Raw genomic sequence first — 17593 nt, 5'->3', positions numbered from 1 at the left:
ACGTTTTATCACAAAACAACAAACTATAGTCCAAAATTTCCCGCATTTTTTCATTCTGTCCATTTTCAGGTGAACCTGGAGTATCGGTGAGTGGTGTGGGCCGGTCATGCGCCTCGGCCCGACTCTGCTGCTGGTCGCACTTCTCCATGTGTGCCACGGGGACCCCCATAAGGACCCCCTCTACGATCGCAACGCCACCTCTGTATCCTTTCCCTTCCTGGAAGGGAACGCCATCGACGATGCCGCCGCCCCCTCTGGTGCGCCACTGGAGCACGGCGCAATCGCGACGGGCATGCGCCCGCTCGCCAACTTCGTGGACCACGTCGCCAGAGAGAGGAAGAACAACAACCTCAGCGCGGAGAGCCTCAGGACGGAGGTGGAGCTCAAGAAGAAGGTGATCACGGTGGGGTATCTGGCTGCTGTGAGGGGGGAGCTGAAGGAGAGGCAGGGTCTGACCATTTCCGGCGCTGTGCAGATGGCTATCGATCATGTAGGTACAGGTTCGGTTCCCGTGAAAGAGGATGTTTTTTTTTAATTTTAATGGGAGCTTTTTTGAATGTCTCTAATGTGTATCTATCGTTTTATCATAATGACAAGTAGAATTTTGTGGTTCTATTCTTTTGGTCTTGGAGATGATAACCTTTCGAACTTTTGCCACCATATCAACGTTTCCTTCAATCTTTTTTGTATATTTTATAAAAAAAAATTGTTATGAACATAAAGCGTAAGAATTGTGCTTCTTGAAAACTAGCCGTTGTTATTATATAATATTTTGCTAGTATAGATTGTAGATTTTAGGTTAAAGGAGGGTTTCATTGCACCATGACCTTATGGTCTATTATGCCCCTCATCACAAATGTTCTCGCCATTAGTCGTCATAGTCTACAGCTCTTCCTCAAGTTCCAGAGTTCTAATGAACTCCAGTATCTGGGATAGCCTCCATTCATGGAGGCTGTGGCGGCTTACTTCCTCATTTCTACAAGTCTCTTGTTCAAACCATTTTTTGCGTTGGCTATGGATGGCGAGGCATTCCGTCACCAGGTAATCCAGAGTGTATTCCTACTTCCCGCAGAATCTGCATTCGTCGGTTTCTGCTAGACTCATTCTCCATGAGGTGTTTCCTGAGGCGACAATGCCCTGTAAGGAATCCAATGAGAAGGTGTAGCATATTCTTGCTAATATCCAGATACTTCTTGGATCTCGCAGTGTCGAAGATTCGAAGAAACTTTTTGGAATGATCCAACTCAGGAAGATTCCGCCAGAGTGTTCATCTTTCGGTTTTTTCCTTCTCCTGAAACTCTTGTATGTACATTTACCTATAACACAGAAAAGTTCTGAGCCAAAGAAAGGAGTTTGTGCTTCTTTTCTGGAAAGTGTGTTGTCCTCTTCATTCCCTTTAATTCCTGAGTGACTGGGAAGTGGGAACCAAGACTGAACAGACTTTGTTATTCTTGTTTATTTCTGGCTTCATTCTTAGTAATTTGAATAGTGAATTTCAAAATTGCCATATTTCTGTTGACCTTTATAGCTTCCTCGACATTGAACGCATTAGAAAATAACATATTTTCAGATCATTTTTCATCTTCCATATTAAAACCCTTTTTACACGCCACTTATGAGCACCAACCAATGGCACATGATTTTAAGAGTCTGACATTCTTGACGTCGTATCATAGAGTACTAAACATAGATAGAGGGAGTATGCGCAATTTTTACATGTCCCCAACATGTTTAGATTATATTTTCGGATTGTGATATATTTTCAAATCCACAATTCCACTATATCGTTATGAATGTATATTATATTGAATGAAATATATTTATTTGAGTGATTCCCGATTAAATATGCAAATTTGAATATTGGGAATCCGATATTTTTCCTTATTGTCGAATTTATAATAAGCAGAATATCTATTATTCTCTGTATCTACCTGCTGAAATCCCAGGTTTGGCAACTTTTGCTCTCCTAGTGTCATCGGTTGTTTCACGTCGTTTGGCGCGCTTAAAGTTTGTTTTCTGAATTTCTGATATATTTAGGTATTTATTTCAATATATTTTGAGTTGATATGAAACGTTGATTCACTATGGGACATAAGAAGTGCGTTCTTTGTGAAGAAACTCGCGAATTGAGTAAAATATCGTATTACTGATATGTATTCATTTCCACGCGATTCATGTCAAATTAGATACTTCATGTTGGGTACAAACTTTGTTCACTGAAAATGACATATGCTCCCTCTATCTATGTTCATTACTCTGAACGTCAAACACATAAACATCATGAAGAAGTCACAATAGAAACATAGAGTTATCGCATTTCCTAAAAACCCTTATTCCCAAAGATTACCCTACTCTTTATTTAATTAAACTTTCACTGTAACAACACGAAAAAGTTCCTGACCTGTAGTCTACTAGTTTTTCTGAGAATTTCCCAGTCTTACGCTTTCCACGAACATACCTTATCACGTGCCTCGTAAACTTCCTCTAAAACTTAACCTCTTGACGACCGTACTAATAAATTAAATTTGGCATCAACGCCATCGCATAAAGCTCTGAATAATCTGAAGATCAATCTCAGGTTCATTATCCCCTGCTGCTGTTTCACTCCCATAGGAGTTATAAACCCCACCAAGTACAGAGGATTTAGATCATGATCGTTATACACTTGTACTATGACAGTGAAATATCGTTAATGGAACGTTTCTTGAATATATACGGTGTGTCCAACCACTAGGCCAACCTTCTATGATAGACTTTACATTTATTTCTCTTCTGTGTATTCGTCTATACTAAATAGACGTACAACTTTACTTCCGCTGTTTTTTTTTCCAAATTCGACGCTTTATTGTGAAACACTGGTTATACATTTATGATTCAAAGTATTGTCCATCGCTTGCCACTACTTTCTTTCCTATCTTTCGGACAGCGTACGAATCCCGCGTTGAAAAAATTGGTTATCTTTTGACGCGATCCACGAATCGATCCATTTTTTTTACTTCTTCATTAGACCGGAAGTGCTAGTCAGCCAGTCCGTGTGCTGTTGATCGAAATAAGTGATAGTCCTAGAGAGTAACGTCTGAAGAATACGGCGGGTGGGGTAGGACTTCCCATTTCAACGATTCCAAGTATTTCTTGACCACTTCCGTAACATGAGGTCGAGCATTATCATGCTGTCAAATCACTTTGTCATGTCTATCGTTGTATTGCGGTTTGTCTTTCAATGCTTGACTCAAACGCATTTATTGCGTTCGATAACGATCGCCAGTGATTGTTAAAGCCGGTTTTAAAAATCATAAAACACTATACCGAGCTGACCCCACCAAATATTGAGCATGACATTGGTACTGGGAATATTCGACGTGGAAGCATGGCTGGGATATCCCCATGATTTTCTGCGCTTGGGATTATCGTAATGCACAATGCGATGCAGAAATCCCTTCCGTCTTTGCCTTGGAAGCAGCTGTTCACAAGCAAACAAACGCCGTTCAACATCTCTTGGCTTCAACTTGAACGGCACCCAATTTCCTTGTTTCTGAATCATTCCCATGACCTTCAGGCGTTTTGAAATGGCTTGTTGCGTCAATTCCAATGATCCTCCCAATTCTTGTTGCATTTGATAGCAGTTTTGATCGAGTAATGCCTCCAATTCTGCATCTTCGAAAACCGCCTTCTACCTCTTCTACCGCCATGCTGGACTTCAACGTCAAAATCAACGTACTTGAAGCGTTGAAACCACTCTCGGCACAATCTTTCACTAATAGCGGCCTCGCCATAGGTATTTGAGAACATTCGATGAGCCTCAGCCGCAATTTTTTTCATATTAAAGCAGAAAATTAGAACCTCCCTTAAATGACGAAAATTTGGTTCGTAAGCTGACATGTTCAATCGAGAATAACTTTATGATGCTGACACAAATCGACTAATATATCGATGGCGTTATGTTTACATTTGTAAACATAACCTGTTATTCGAAATGAATAGATCGTATTTGTCATACAATATTATGAGCTTAGGTGAAGTTTGAAGTCGATGTTAGTGTCAAAAATGATCTGAAATTGATCACAGAAATCACCACGTTGAAAATTTTATGGAACCCACCATCAGAATAATAATAATAATAATGTAGTTGATTTTATCATAAACATTAATCGCAGAGGCTTCAAAGCCTCATAGCCACATAGCTACACAATATTCATCAATTTTCTTTTTGCCATCGACTACTGACTTAATTGCCCATTACTGAACAAGAAATTCACGAAACTCCTTCATAAAACCATTATTTTCCTCCTGTTGCCACTTCTTGCTTAAAAATCCTTCTTTTCCAGATAAACAACAACGCGGAGATTCTACCGAACATAACGCTGGAGCTGCAATGGAACGACACCAAAGGCGATACCGTGCTTGCGACCAAGGCAATGACTGAGATGATCTGTGGCAATATTTACGCCTTCATCGGTCCAGAGGGAAGCTGTTACGTCGAGGCCATAGTGGCCCAGTCTCAGAACATACCGATGATAAGCTATGTAAGTTGGCAGTTTTAGCGGGACGTGCGACTGCGACCGTATTCGGGCGTTTCAAACTTTTTAATTAATTTTCAGTCGTTTCCCATTCGTGAACTTAACTAGTTCGAGAAGAACCTAATCTGTTGCGAACAACTGACATCAATTCAAAAGCGTGCGCTTCCAGCGGATTTGAAATTGTATCTGATGCAAAAATCTTTCGGTCTTTCACAGAATATTGTTGTACAGCAAGTTTTCACATTTTCGAAGAGCTTTTAGAAAATATTGATGTAAATAGAGATGTAATAATCAAAGGGCTCTTTCGAAATGATATAAGGGATGTAAAAACATGTAGTTGCCAGAATTGTTTTCCAATAAAAAGCTTTTTTTTTCAATAGTCCGCTATATCTGACAGCTTTCACTTATGTCACTGTCTTAAGACATTTGGCAAGTGAAAACTACACCAATGGGCGCGTTCAGCGGAAAGATCGGTAGCTTAAGTATAGGTATCAGTTTGGTAACGTTAGTATTCTCTGCTGGACCGGTTGCTCCTTTTCTTGACAGTAATACGCTCTATTAGTGATGACGTCACACACCGCCATTTTAGTTCTCCTGTCAGTGTTCGGAATCCAAACAAACAAATTGTCATTCAAATTAGTACGTTGTCGTTGAAGAAATTAGCTTATTTTGATGAATAAGATTATTTAAGGAAGATTTTACTATTAATTGATAGACAGAAGGCACGAGATTAATGCCAGTAAGTTCAAACTTGAAGTTCAACTAATAAACATGGCTTTTTACAAAATCTGGGGAATGATACAGGATTCAAACTCACTGGTATTAACCTCGTTCCTTCTGTCTATCAGTTAATACTGAAATCGTTCCTCAAATACTCTTATTTATGAAAATAAGCCAATTCCTTCAACGACACCGTACTAATTTGAATGACAATTTATTTGTTTGGATTCCGAACACTGACAGGAGAACCAAAAATGGCGGTGTGTGACGTCACACTAATAGCGTATAGGTCTATGGATCCTTCTTGAAGGTTATGTTATGATGAGAGATAATTTTCTGTTATAATATCGATTTTTATTTCCAAATTTGCTTACGATATTATTATTTTTTTATTCTTCAATATATGGAAAATTTATTCAGAGTAACATTTCAGATTGTTAATAAAACGTATGTTTCCATTTCCATTATTGTTATATTTGAAATTTAAATTTCGTCCCAAAATCACTGTCACAACTGTCACTAATGTCAGTTACTCAACATGTTACCAAAAAGTAGCATAAAATAAATTCACTACCAAAGATGGCGTTCAGCAGAAAATTCATAGAATATTGAGAACTGTTCCACAACTGTTGAGTCTGCCGAAAGCCATTCATTACAGAAAACCCGTTCATAAGCTTCTGCTCCGGTAGTAGTATTTTATAGTAAAATGTAGAGCTAGTTGTTTTTGACACTATGATTCACCACAGTTGACTAGGTCTTCAAATGAACTAATTATGCTGTCAAAAATCAAAGAAATTATTCCTTCTCTTATATTCACACCAGATATTTTTGAGCATAGGCACAACTTAATTTAATTTTTTTTCAAATGTAAGAAACTCATCTACAAATATTCATTGGATTTAGCTGTCACAATCTCTTACGAAGTTTAATGTGAGATGATAATTTCAAATTTTAATTGATCTCAAGTCCTTAATCAGTGTGGAATTGCTGAATATATACTTTTTTTTCTCACTTGCAGAAATGTTCCGATTACAAAGCATCAGATATTCCTACCTTTGCCAGGACAGAACCACCAGATACTCAAGTGAGTATAATGTTTATGTATTTCGAATTTTATTGGTTGAGTTGTGCGATACTGATGAGAACTAGGAAGAGCGAAACTGTCCTATCGTTATATCACTACCTACCACGTTTCACTGTGCTTATCTCATGATCTAGACTTTTACCAGTCCGATATTTTGTTTATTTATTTTTCTCGCCCACTTGATAACTGTGTTAAACATAACTTCAGGCATTTGCCTACATCATACAAAAATTCAACAATAAACAATATGAGATTTATGGAATTGCGAAATTCATAGGGTTATTTGTTTCTACCAGCAACATGATAGTAATCAATGCATGAGGGAGCCACTTACCTCATGTAAATATAATGTTTATTCACTGAGAAATAACGGAAAAAGAACGAGCTCTCAAAATAGGGATTAAGTCCTTACATGATGGGAATTCATCACCAAATGAAATAAAACAATATTTATTGCCACAATTACCAAACACAAAATTTACCTGAAGAAACCACAGTGTTAACAAAACTATTTTTGTGTAGATATTAAAATTTTTTGTTTGTTGTTTGATAACGTTTGAGGGCTCAAAATTTACAATTTTTCTTTTCAACTTAGAACTTATTTTTGAGACTTTAAAATATAATTCCGAACATTCTCTTACCTAATTAAGAAAGAAGAATGCGAAAATCAAAAGAATGATATGGAATTTATTGAGAAACACAGGAAAGCACTTCAAAATCCATGAAAATGGTCTGATGGGCTGTCTATAAAAGCAGTTATTTTTTATGATTTTCTAATCAGTGTGAATCATCAAGGCAGACGCACCCTTTACATTTTATCGAGTTTTGAAAAAGTGTCACTTCTCAAACACCCTCTTCCGTTCCAGGTTACCAAATCCGTGATCGCCCTTCTGGACTACTACAAATGGTACAAATTCGCAGTCATCTACGAGGACACATGGGAAACTGTGGCCAAATCGTTGATCCTCCAGGCCGAGAAGAAGAAGATGACAGTTACAGGCGAGAGAAAGGCCTCAGACCGTCTGCAGTGCTGCGTCCTGCGCCTCACTTGCTGCCAACAGCATTTCTGGTACGATTATCTGCAGGAGACGAAGAACAGGACGAGAAGTAAGTCTCACGTTGCTATCCATTGAAAAAGTCCATCTTACAAGCTCCCAGTCAAAATTTCACAAACATTCTTTCAAGATAGAGGCTTTTCCAACAGGATTGACACAATTTGATTATAATGGCAACACTGTATATTATTTATTGACATTTCGTATGTCATTTGTGTTCAATAGGTTATGCTATTAAATCTTGAAAAGTTACACCCTTCATCAACACTTTATTATTATTTGAATCGGAGTTTTGAAGACTCCGTCTTCCTGCCTTGTTCTTAACCCTACCTATTCATGCAAACCAAGGAGGCCTTGGCTTTTACCTCGTGAGTATCCAGGACTGACTTTCCCATATGAGTGGTTCTTTGGACAGTCAAACTCGGACATTAGCACGCCATGTGTTCGGCTGTTTCTACTTCCTTTCCACAGAGCCTGCAGATCTCATCTGCTGACTTACCCATGCGGTACAAAAGGTATTCACACCGACAATGTCCTATCAGCAGTTCCACCAATACCCGAAGCTAGTTCAGCTTCAAGAGTTTTCTGGAATGGGTCGGTGAAAGCACCACAAGTTTCTTTGCCAGAGCAGGACCAGGAGTGTTCCTCTAGAGAGTTATTCTATTGTCCAACTCCCATTGTTGGACCGCTGTTGAAGATCTTTATTCAAGTAAACAGTGTGAATTACAAATAGTGCAAGTGTATATAGAACACAATTCAATGGTACATATAAGTATATATCACAAGGTAACAAATGGAATGTAGGCAGTGAACAATGGTATGAGTGAAAATCAAAAATTGTCTCTGATAACGCTCAACCGTTCACTCTTACACACTTTGAGCGGAAAAGGCCATAATTCCGAACACGACCACATGCAACACGCACAAAAGATCCATTACGCTCTGTGGATTTTGCCAGAGGTAGCAAAAGATAAAATGCTAATCCCACGCTCTGCGACTGACATCTTTGTGTATGGACCATCCTCCTCGTAGAGTTGTCATGACCCTTCTAATTGGCGTGGTGTCTATTGAGAGGGCTTGCAGAAGGGTACTGCTTTCTCGGCACCAGAACCCCCTTGCTCCGATGATGAAGGGTAGGACTCGGATGCTCCTGCTGCCACCACCTTCAACAGCTCTGGCTGATCATATGTCGCTCTCTTCAGATGATATGTTTCAGAAAGCGACCTTGGGGGCCTCCCATGACACCCCCACGTCTGCAACTATCACCTCCGCACCTTTAGTGCAGACCATATCGGGCTTGTTGAGCCTGCCTCTTACCCTGATGTGAGGCTCCTCGACAACCTCCCATCCCTTCTTTCGAGCTGCATCGACGATTCTCTTCACGACAAAGTTGTGTCTGTTCATCCGCTTGGTATGGCCAAGTGGGCTTTGCTGGAGCATATGGGAAAGGGACTCCACCTTACCGCAACCAGCTCTGCACATCCTGGATTCACGGGGGCCATACGGCAGCCCTCTCGTGGGCAGCGATTTAGTTCCCAGCTTGATTGCTTTGATATAGTCCTCCCCATTATATTGCTTTCTTCCAAGCCCACAGAAAGGCTCAAGGCCAACAGGTGTTAACCTTGATGTTTTTTCCGCATAGTATAGTAATTTAATAGGCTTTGGCCCGTTGCTTTATGGTATTACGACACTCACATGTCAACAAATACCCTTAGATATGTGCTTTACTGACCTCAGAGTGGCCTGGCTGTCTGTAGTCATATAAATATGCGTCCCATTAAGGTTCATTGAGAACATTCTTGAGCGCACGTATAGACAGTTAGTATATCGGTTTGTAAAATAGAGGGCTCACTACCCGGGACTTTAGAGATCCTCAGTTTAGGTCTGTTTACCGTATACCCCAATCCATGTGCCTCTTTCTGATTTTGATCCATCGGTATTATACCATATGACATAAGAAATGTCAAAAGTGTATAGTGTTGTCATTATTATCATTGTATCATTCCTATTGGATAACCTTTACCTTGAATGAATGGTGTAGAATTTTGTTAGGGAGCTTGTTATTATTGTTTTTTTCTTACGTTTTTGTTCTCTTTTCAGTCTATATCTTCTTCGGGAACACCATGTCGTTGGTGGACATGATGACCACGATGCAGACGCTTCAACTGTTCGAGAACGGGGAGTACATAGTGATTTATGTAGATACCAATCCCTATTCTGACAAAGACGCGCACAAGTACTTGTGGAGTAAGTAATTCTACTAACATTATACAAGAAGAATATTTTGACCTAATATCACCAAAAACATCGCTCGAAATTAACATACAGAATCAAAGCCATTGTTTCATTAATACGAATCTTGTAGAAAATCAATCCTTTGGGTATAGGATTGTAAGTAATATTGGTTTCAATAACAACTTTCAATTTTTGCCAAATACTCAACCAGACCAAATTGCACACCATACAGTGACTTTTTGTTTCCTCACCGTGTTATTCCTAGATGTGGTGATCACAATTGGCCACCGAGATCTTGTGATTTAATACCTTCAGACTTCCTTTGGGACCACGTGAAAGTTTAGGTCTATGCCAATGCTCCATAATCGATTCAAGACTTTAAAGATAGAATAATAATCTAATATACAGGGTGAATTACTTTCGAGTAATGACGTCACCGTTATTTTTCTTAAATGGAGCTGAGCTGATTCCAAAAATGTATCACATGTTGATTCCAATTGGTACAGGGTGGACAAAAATACAATAGTTTTGAGAGTGCTCATAAAGTAACGCGTGACATTCTTTATTAGTTAAATTAACAATATTATCAAAAATACTTATTGTCTAGCGGCAATTGGTTTGATTGTAACACCCTGTAGTTTGTTACATTTTTATATTAATAAAAATGTATAAAAATAAGAAATAATTTCTTTCTTATTCTGTCTGCTAGACCACAAGTACCAAACATGTTTGGAAACAGCTCATTTTTATTAATCTAAAAATGTAACAAACTACAGGGTGTTACATTCAAACCAATTGCCGCTAGACAATAAGTATTTTTGATAATATTGTTAATTTAACTAAGAAAGAATGTTACGCGATACTTTATGAGCACACACAAAACTATTTTTGTCCACCTTAGAACAATTGGTATCAGCATGTGATACATTTTTGGAATCAGCTCAGCTAGAGTAATCGGAAAACTGATACAAAATGGGGGTATTCCATGTAAAAAAAATGACGTTGACGTCATTACTCGAAAGTAATTCACCCTGTATACTAGAGTATTATTTGAAAATACGGTAATTTAATCAAAAATCGACGTGTTTCAGGATTATTTCTTAAAATGGTCTGTTTAACTAAAAATGAATTTGTTCCATACTTTACAGACACAGTGTATAGGAAAGCTGAATCAGTTCAGCCGGCATATTTTATTGTAGAAAATATCTCAACCTAACGCAAATGAAAAAAAAATACAAATTACACATATGTTTACTTCAAATTGACGTAATCTTGTTCATTTTCCATCCCATTACATGTATTAGGTTTGAATTATTCGAGCCTTCAGAGTTCTTTTATTCGCACCATATTCGCTGTCAAATTAACGTATATCATTTTGAAAAGTTTAATCAATGACGATGTCAATTAATAGGACAATATTTTTCAGAGTGTCGAACAGCCTATCGAAGCATCAATTTCGATTAATTAATTACACGATTTACATTCCGATAGAAATCAGCCACCAACGGTAATATTAAAACGGAAACCCCTCGACGGAAGTTAAAGGCATGATATTATCGATCAGAACTCCGAATCGGAACAGATTCTGACAAATATTTGTTCAATTCCATCGCCAGGTAGATTGAACATGTTCATAACAAACATATTTCCATTATTAGAATTTTCGAATCGCGTCAGGGAAATCAGAATCGAAATGGAGACTGGAATGAAACCGACGAGAATCCAGAAAGTTCGTCGAATAAAACCAGGGCCGGCGTTAGGGGTGAAACAGTGAAGCGACTGTTTCAGGCGTCTGTATTCGAGGGGCGGCAATTTAGCCCAGTTTGTGGCCGCATTTGCATATTTCTGAAAAAATATAGTCTTGATTCTTAAAAACAACATGAGGTTGGTCCGCTTCGCTGCGTTTATCAACATTCCCTGCAATAAAAATCTCCAAACCGTCTTTACTAAGCCGCATGTTCAATAAGTAACACATGGCAACCCAACCAATATACGCAGCATTGACTATTACCCTAATTGAAAGAGGGATGAAAAATTATTTCACGAAGACGAAAAGCAATACCATCTTCGCTTTCGAATTATGTGGAAGTTGTTTACACATTCATATGGAAAAATCCTACGATTTTGCATTCGAAACTAGTTACTGTTAAATGCCAAATGTTTTCAGCGGAACACATGTTTTTTATCTCATTTAGTTTTCGAAGGTCTGCATGCCCTACCGCCTTCTGTATCTTGTATTGTGATAGGTAGTCTTTCATCTATCGTAAGCTGTGTCTTGTGAATGTGAAAATCAGATATATTACTTACGCATTGTTTGTTCATCGGCGTCGAAGAAATCCAGGAAAAAATCAAGATACCTACAGCGTAAGTAGCTGTTTCATTCAATCAAAAAAACTTTAAAAACCTGGTAAAATATTTTATATTAAAAATTCCAATGTTCTTCATTCGCTAGAATTTAATTCTTTATCGGAAATAGAATGTTCTGTATTATCATAGGAGCAGGTGATGTTTTTCGGTTTTTGAGGAGGGGTTATGAAGGAGGTTATGTTGTTATTGATAATTTTCAGCAGGGGCGCAAAATATTCTTTGCTTCAGGCGCCAAAATTGCTCTCGCCTGTCCTGAATAAAACGATTGTGGTTTGAACGGAACGTGCCCGTTTGATGATGCAAGAAAAACACGCAATTCGATAATTCGCAGATAATACCGTGTCGAAACAGACGGAAAAACGTGATTGATGTGTAGAAATTCGGAACAAAGGACCTGGCGATGCACATCTAAACGAAACGTTTCATAAATCTGAACGAGAAGGTATAAACTGTATTTTGGGAAGTTCTAGCATGTACTGGATTATCCATGTCGTGGTCCGGATTCGAAAGCCCCTCAGAGTAATAAACATAGATAGAGAGAGCATATTATCATTTTCATTAAGCAAATATTGTCCCCAACATGAACTATCAAATTTGACATGAAGCGCGCGGAAATAAAAATATATCAGTGATACGATAAGTGGATAACATATGCATGCATAATTCTGATGAAAATAATTATCATTGAGAACACCTTCAGTTGTAGAATAAATTTGAGATTTCCATTATGTGCGTTAATTCTTTTGCGCAGTGTATATTGAGATGAATACCTTAATATATCAGAAATTCAGAAAACAAACTTCAAGCGCGCCAAAAGACGTGAAACAACCGATGACACTAGGAGAGCAAAAGTTGCCAAACCTTGGATTTGGTAGATACAGAAAATTATGAATATTCTACTTACTATAAATTCGACAATTAGGAAAAATATCGGATTCCAACTATTCAAATTTGCATATTCAATCGGGAATCACTCAAATAAATATATTTCATTCAATATAATATACATTCCTAACGATATAGTAAAATTTGGATTTGAAAATATATCACAATCCGAAAACGTAATCTAACCATGTTGGGACAAAATTACGTATACTCCCTCTATCTATGTCTATTACTCTATGAGTCACCAAAACCATAGGATATTTAAGAAGAACATCGAAAAAATTAGGAAAACACTGACGAGAAGTCAACAGCTTTTAGAACTCATTTATTCATACGCCAATTGCGCCTTGAAGACCTCAAACACACTTATATACAGTTATTGCTCAAGAAATATCTATGCGAATTGAAAATATCCACTTTTATATGTTCCATAAACATTCCTCTTCAAATTGAGAGAATTTATCGAATGGCCTATCAACAAAATACGGTTGGAATTGCCTTTTTTCATCATTTTATAACTCTGCATTCGATCCAGACCTTCCAGCACGTATTATCCCATACTCCCCAACATAAAACCATAATAAATCATCACAATACATTTTGTAAACTTCAATTTTCCTGTTATTCATCAAATACGACCGATATTCCCGAGTTCTAATCCCTAAAATATTAACGCCATCCCGTGATTACCCAGCAAAGCTCGGATATGAGTTGGCATTCAACCTTGCGTTCCCGAGAAGAATTGTTTCCTTTTGATTTACCGCGTCTGCTGCTACCATAAACTTTTTCCATCTTCTTAACCGTCAACGGAGAAAACCTCTCAAGAAATTAAGGGTTGAACGAGTCTCTCTCTCTCTCGATCAATCTTAATTCCTAGTCGACAGTTGCGAGGTTTACCTTTACCTCTGGAATTGTGGCTTTCAAGTTTGACGTGTAGATTCTGGAACACTTCGCTTTCATTACAGCTTGAATGACAGTATCAATTTCTTCCACTGAACGGTAGATTATCGAAAGAAAAGTTTTCACGAAAAATAAATCTGGAGGAATCTGTGGGAAATTGAAATTTCCGGAGGTTCCACATGAATTTCAGAGAGCGGAGCAGTATTTTCATCTACGACCTCAGAGTAATAAACATAAAGGGTGTTTAATTAGAGCTATAGAACTTTAAATTGCAATAAAACAACGATGGATTATTCGATTGACATGCATTTTATTTATCCGCAAGATAATCTTGTGGCATTACATTTTGAATGAGATTTCTGGCATATGATCGCCACGGCTGGCTCGGATGTAGTCCAATCTGGACATCCAATTTTCGATGACTTTCCAACATTTGTGGCCGTATATCGGCAATAACACGGCGATTGTTGCCTTCCAAATGGTCAAGGGTTTGTGGCTTATCCGCATAGACCAATGACTTTACAAAGCCCCACAGAAAGTAGTCTAGCGGTGTTGAATCACAAGATCTTGGAGGCCAATTCACAGGTCCAAAACGTGTCTTTCAATAAATCGATTGTGGCACGAGCTGTGTGACATGTTGCGCCGTCTTGTTGGAACCACAGCTCCTGGACATAATGATTGCTCAATTCAGGAATGAAAAAGTTAGTAATCATTGCTCTATACCGATCACCATTGACTGTAACTTTCTGGCCATCATCGTTTTTGAAGATATACCAATGATTCCACCAGCCCATAAAGCGCACCAAACAGTCAGTTTTTCTGGATTTTACGGTGTTTCGACATACACTTGAGGATAAGCTTCACTCCAAATACGGCAGTTTTGTTTGTTGACGTAGCCATTCAACCAGAAGTACGCTTAATCGCTTAACAAAATTCGCTTATGAAAATCGGGATACGTATTCCGCACAGAACCATTATTTTCGAAAAAGAATTGCATTATTTGCAAGCGTTGTTCAGGCGTGAGTCTATTCATGATGAATTGCCAAACCAAACTGAGAATAAATCACTTGACAGCTGTTAAATCGGTCGCCATCTTGAACAGTAATGCCAACTTAAAGTTATATACCACGAAAAGAAGCACCCGTTAGATAGAGGGAGCATATTTCATTTTCAGTAAGCAAATTTTGTCCCCAATATGAACTAACAAAGTTGACATGAAGCAAGCGGAAATGAAAACATATCAGTGATACGATATTTCACTCAGTTCGTATGTAAATGTATGTAAATTTTAACCTCTGAAGAAGCCCCATTCTGAGCGAAACGTCAGGTTAAGAAAAATAAACAACCAAGACATCTAACTTTGTCCTAGTAATCACTAGTCAATACAACTAAATGAATTAATGTTTTCTCCTATTAGTATTTTTTAAATGATCTAGATTAAAACAAGTTGTATACTTCCTATGTTTTTACTACTAATAAAATTGGATATTAACAATTTGAGGATTACATTGTGTCTGAAGATGAGCTTGAAATAAGTTCGAAACTGCGCGGTTACACAATGTAATCCTCAAATTGTTAATATACAGTTTTATTAGCAATAAAAACATAGAAAGTATGAAACTTGTTCTAATAATAATTTAGTAGTAGATAAATTAGAGTATACTGCACGTTTTGATGGCTTATATTTACAGAACACGACATATTCGACACCAACAACTCCTGCGATGCCAAATCTCAAGATTACCGAGCTTTCCTGAAGAGGGCGAAGTCCCTCTTCGTCATTGTACCCACGGCGCCTACCCAGAGCTACGAAAATTTCACCAACATGGTGAAGCAGTACAACAGTCAGAAGCCCTTCAAATTCGAGACTTCTGACATATTGAAGTCGTTCGAAACGGTGAGTAAAAACGTATATTCTACTGACGTCTCTCTAGACTTGCCAGACTTTCGAAAGAAAAAAAACCGACAAAAAACTAACTAATAAAATTAAACAAGAAACAACCAATACTATTAAACAAGAAAGAAAGTTATAAGAGAATAAAATAATAAATAAGTTGAATCAAACAACGATAAAAATAAAGGAAGATAAAAGAAAATAACACAATTTAATGAATCGAATTACTTATAAGAACAATGTTCTACTTGAGGCTCAAAAGTAAACATTAATCAAGTAGATGAACATTTTAAAGAACACTAACTAAAAGATACAAAAATTAAAAAAAAAGAAACATACACTGCTAAAAAAAAAACATTTAAAAGAAAAGGAAAATATTATAAATTGAGTTAAATAACAAACAGATAAACATTCTGGCAAGCTGAGACCTCTCAAGTTAAACTCGAATTTAATATTTCTGTTATTTTTGCAGTACGTCTCGATCTACGCCGCCTACCTCTACGACTCGGTCATACTCTACGCCACTGCCTTGAACAACATACTGGCCAATGAGAAGGTTATAAACGATGACGTAGTTGAGGAGATCGCAAGAAACGGTTCAAGGATAGTACAGGCCATCATCAAAATGGGCTCTTACAGAAGTAGGTATTCCTGTCATTATTTTCTTTACGCAGCTTTAGACTTTTCTTAGAGTAACACGTCATTCAATAAGTACCGAGCTTGGTGCCCAGATGGCATCTACCATAAAACTTTTCTGGTTAGTATCAAGTTTCAAAAGAATCGTGTCGAAATTAAGTAAAATAGAGTTAAGTCTGGAACGGGATCATGTAAGTTAAGTGAGGCTACATTTGTTGTTGTTCGAAAAAGGATAAAAACCAGTTTCGTGTATCAATAAAACTACTGAAAAGGTAGTGACGGAGCTTTGGAGTATATGAATCACTCTGGAAAGGGACTATATTGACGAATAAAGTCAAATTTTTAAGAAAAAAAATTGTTTTTACTGGGTAGAATCAGGACTTATTAATTGAAGTGTTGTATTACCTTTCTGTCGAATTATCTCTTACATTTTTTTTTATTCCCTTCGTTTAAGAACATCCATATTCAAATGCAATTTCTCCCATATCCATAACTTATCATCTTCCCAAACTCACCTCACATAACCTAAAAATCGATCAAATATGACCTCCCCTTCCATACACGTCTCGACTGTGTCGACATAATAAGTTATTGAAAATAGTTGTCCTGCAGGTGTGACTGGAGCCATGATGAAGCTTGACGAGAAGGGCGATTCAGAGGGCAACTTCACGGTGCTGGCTCTTAGACCAACACCCAACTCGACCCACGTGTACAAGAACTTCGAGTGCCCCTATCAAATCAGACCCGTTGGTCAGTTCTACCAACAATCCGACGATTTCCCTGTAAGTAACACTTCGTCCCCCATATCAACCCTCAGAAACATGGATAACTCATTGCCCAGTAGCCTAACATCAACTCATTCGTCTTGCAGAAATACAACATCAACAACAACACCCAGATCGAGTGGGCGTCAGGCAAAGACAAGCCCAACGATGAGCCAAGCTGTGGCTTCCAGAACGAGCTCTGCCCCAAGGCCAACACCCAGCTGAACAGCATCATAGCGGTGGGGGTGTTGTCCGTTCTCCTCTTCTGCGTGGGCGTCATCACCATGAGCATCTACCGCAAATGGAAGATAGAGCAGGAGATAGAGGGGCTGCTCTGGAAGATCAACAGAGAGGAGATCCTCAGCTATTTCGAACGAGACATTTCTAGTCCTACACGTGTGAGTTTCTTCGGCCTTTGTCATTTGGAGGCAGTACAGCCAAGACAACAAAAACACAGCTTATTTGCCTTCAGGCTGTATTGCTCCTACTTGTTCTACTGTTCAAGCCAAGTTCATTCTGGTCTTGTTGGATAACTC

General features: G+C 38.1%; 1 protein-coding gene across 3 annotated transcripts in view; it reads left to right on the top strand.

Annotated features, from left to right (window-relative positions):
- LOC123681312 (receptor-type guanylate cyclase Gyc76C-like) overlaps positions 1–17593 on the top strand; it is a 78393-nt gene that overhangs the window by 33464 nt on the left and 27336 nt on the right. For all 3 annotated transcript variants that reach the window (XM_045619644.1, XM_045619643.1, XM_045619645.1), the window contains exons 2-10: positions 70–490; positions 4326–4523; positions 6256–6321; positions 7188–7428; positions 9477–9623; positions 15455–15660; positions 16130–16298; positions 16906–17075; positions 17165–17455. In XM_045619644.1, the coding sequence (XP_045475600.1) occupies positions 107–490; positions 4326–4523; positions 6256–6321; positions 7188–7428; positions 9477–9623; positions 15455–15660; positions 16130–16298; positions 16906–17075; positions 17165–17455 (1872 nt within the window). In that variant the 5' untranslated portion in view covers positions 70–106. The remainder of the gene's footprint in view (positions 1–69; positions 491–4325; positions 4524–6255; positions 6322–7187; positions 7429–9476; positions 9624–15454; positions 15661–16129; positions 16299–16905; positions 17076–17164; positions 17456–17593) is intronic.

Source organism: Harmonia axyridis, chromosome 5 (assembly GCF_914767665.1).
Source record: "Harmonia axyridis chromosome 5, icHarAxyr1.1, whole genome shotgun sequence".
In the NCBI taxonomy this organism is placed as follows: domain Eukaryota; kingdom Metazoa; phylum Arthropoda; class Insecta; order Coleoptera; family Coccinellidae; genus Harmonia; species Harmonia axyridis.
Note: the sequence above shows the minus strand (reverse complement) of the source record. Positions and strands in the feature narration are given on the sequence as shown.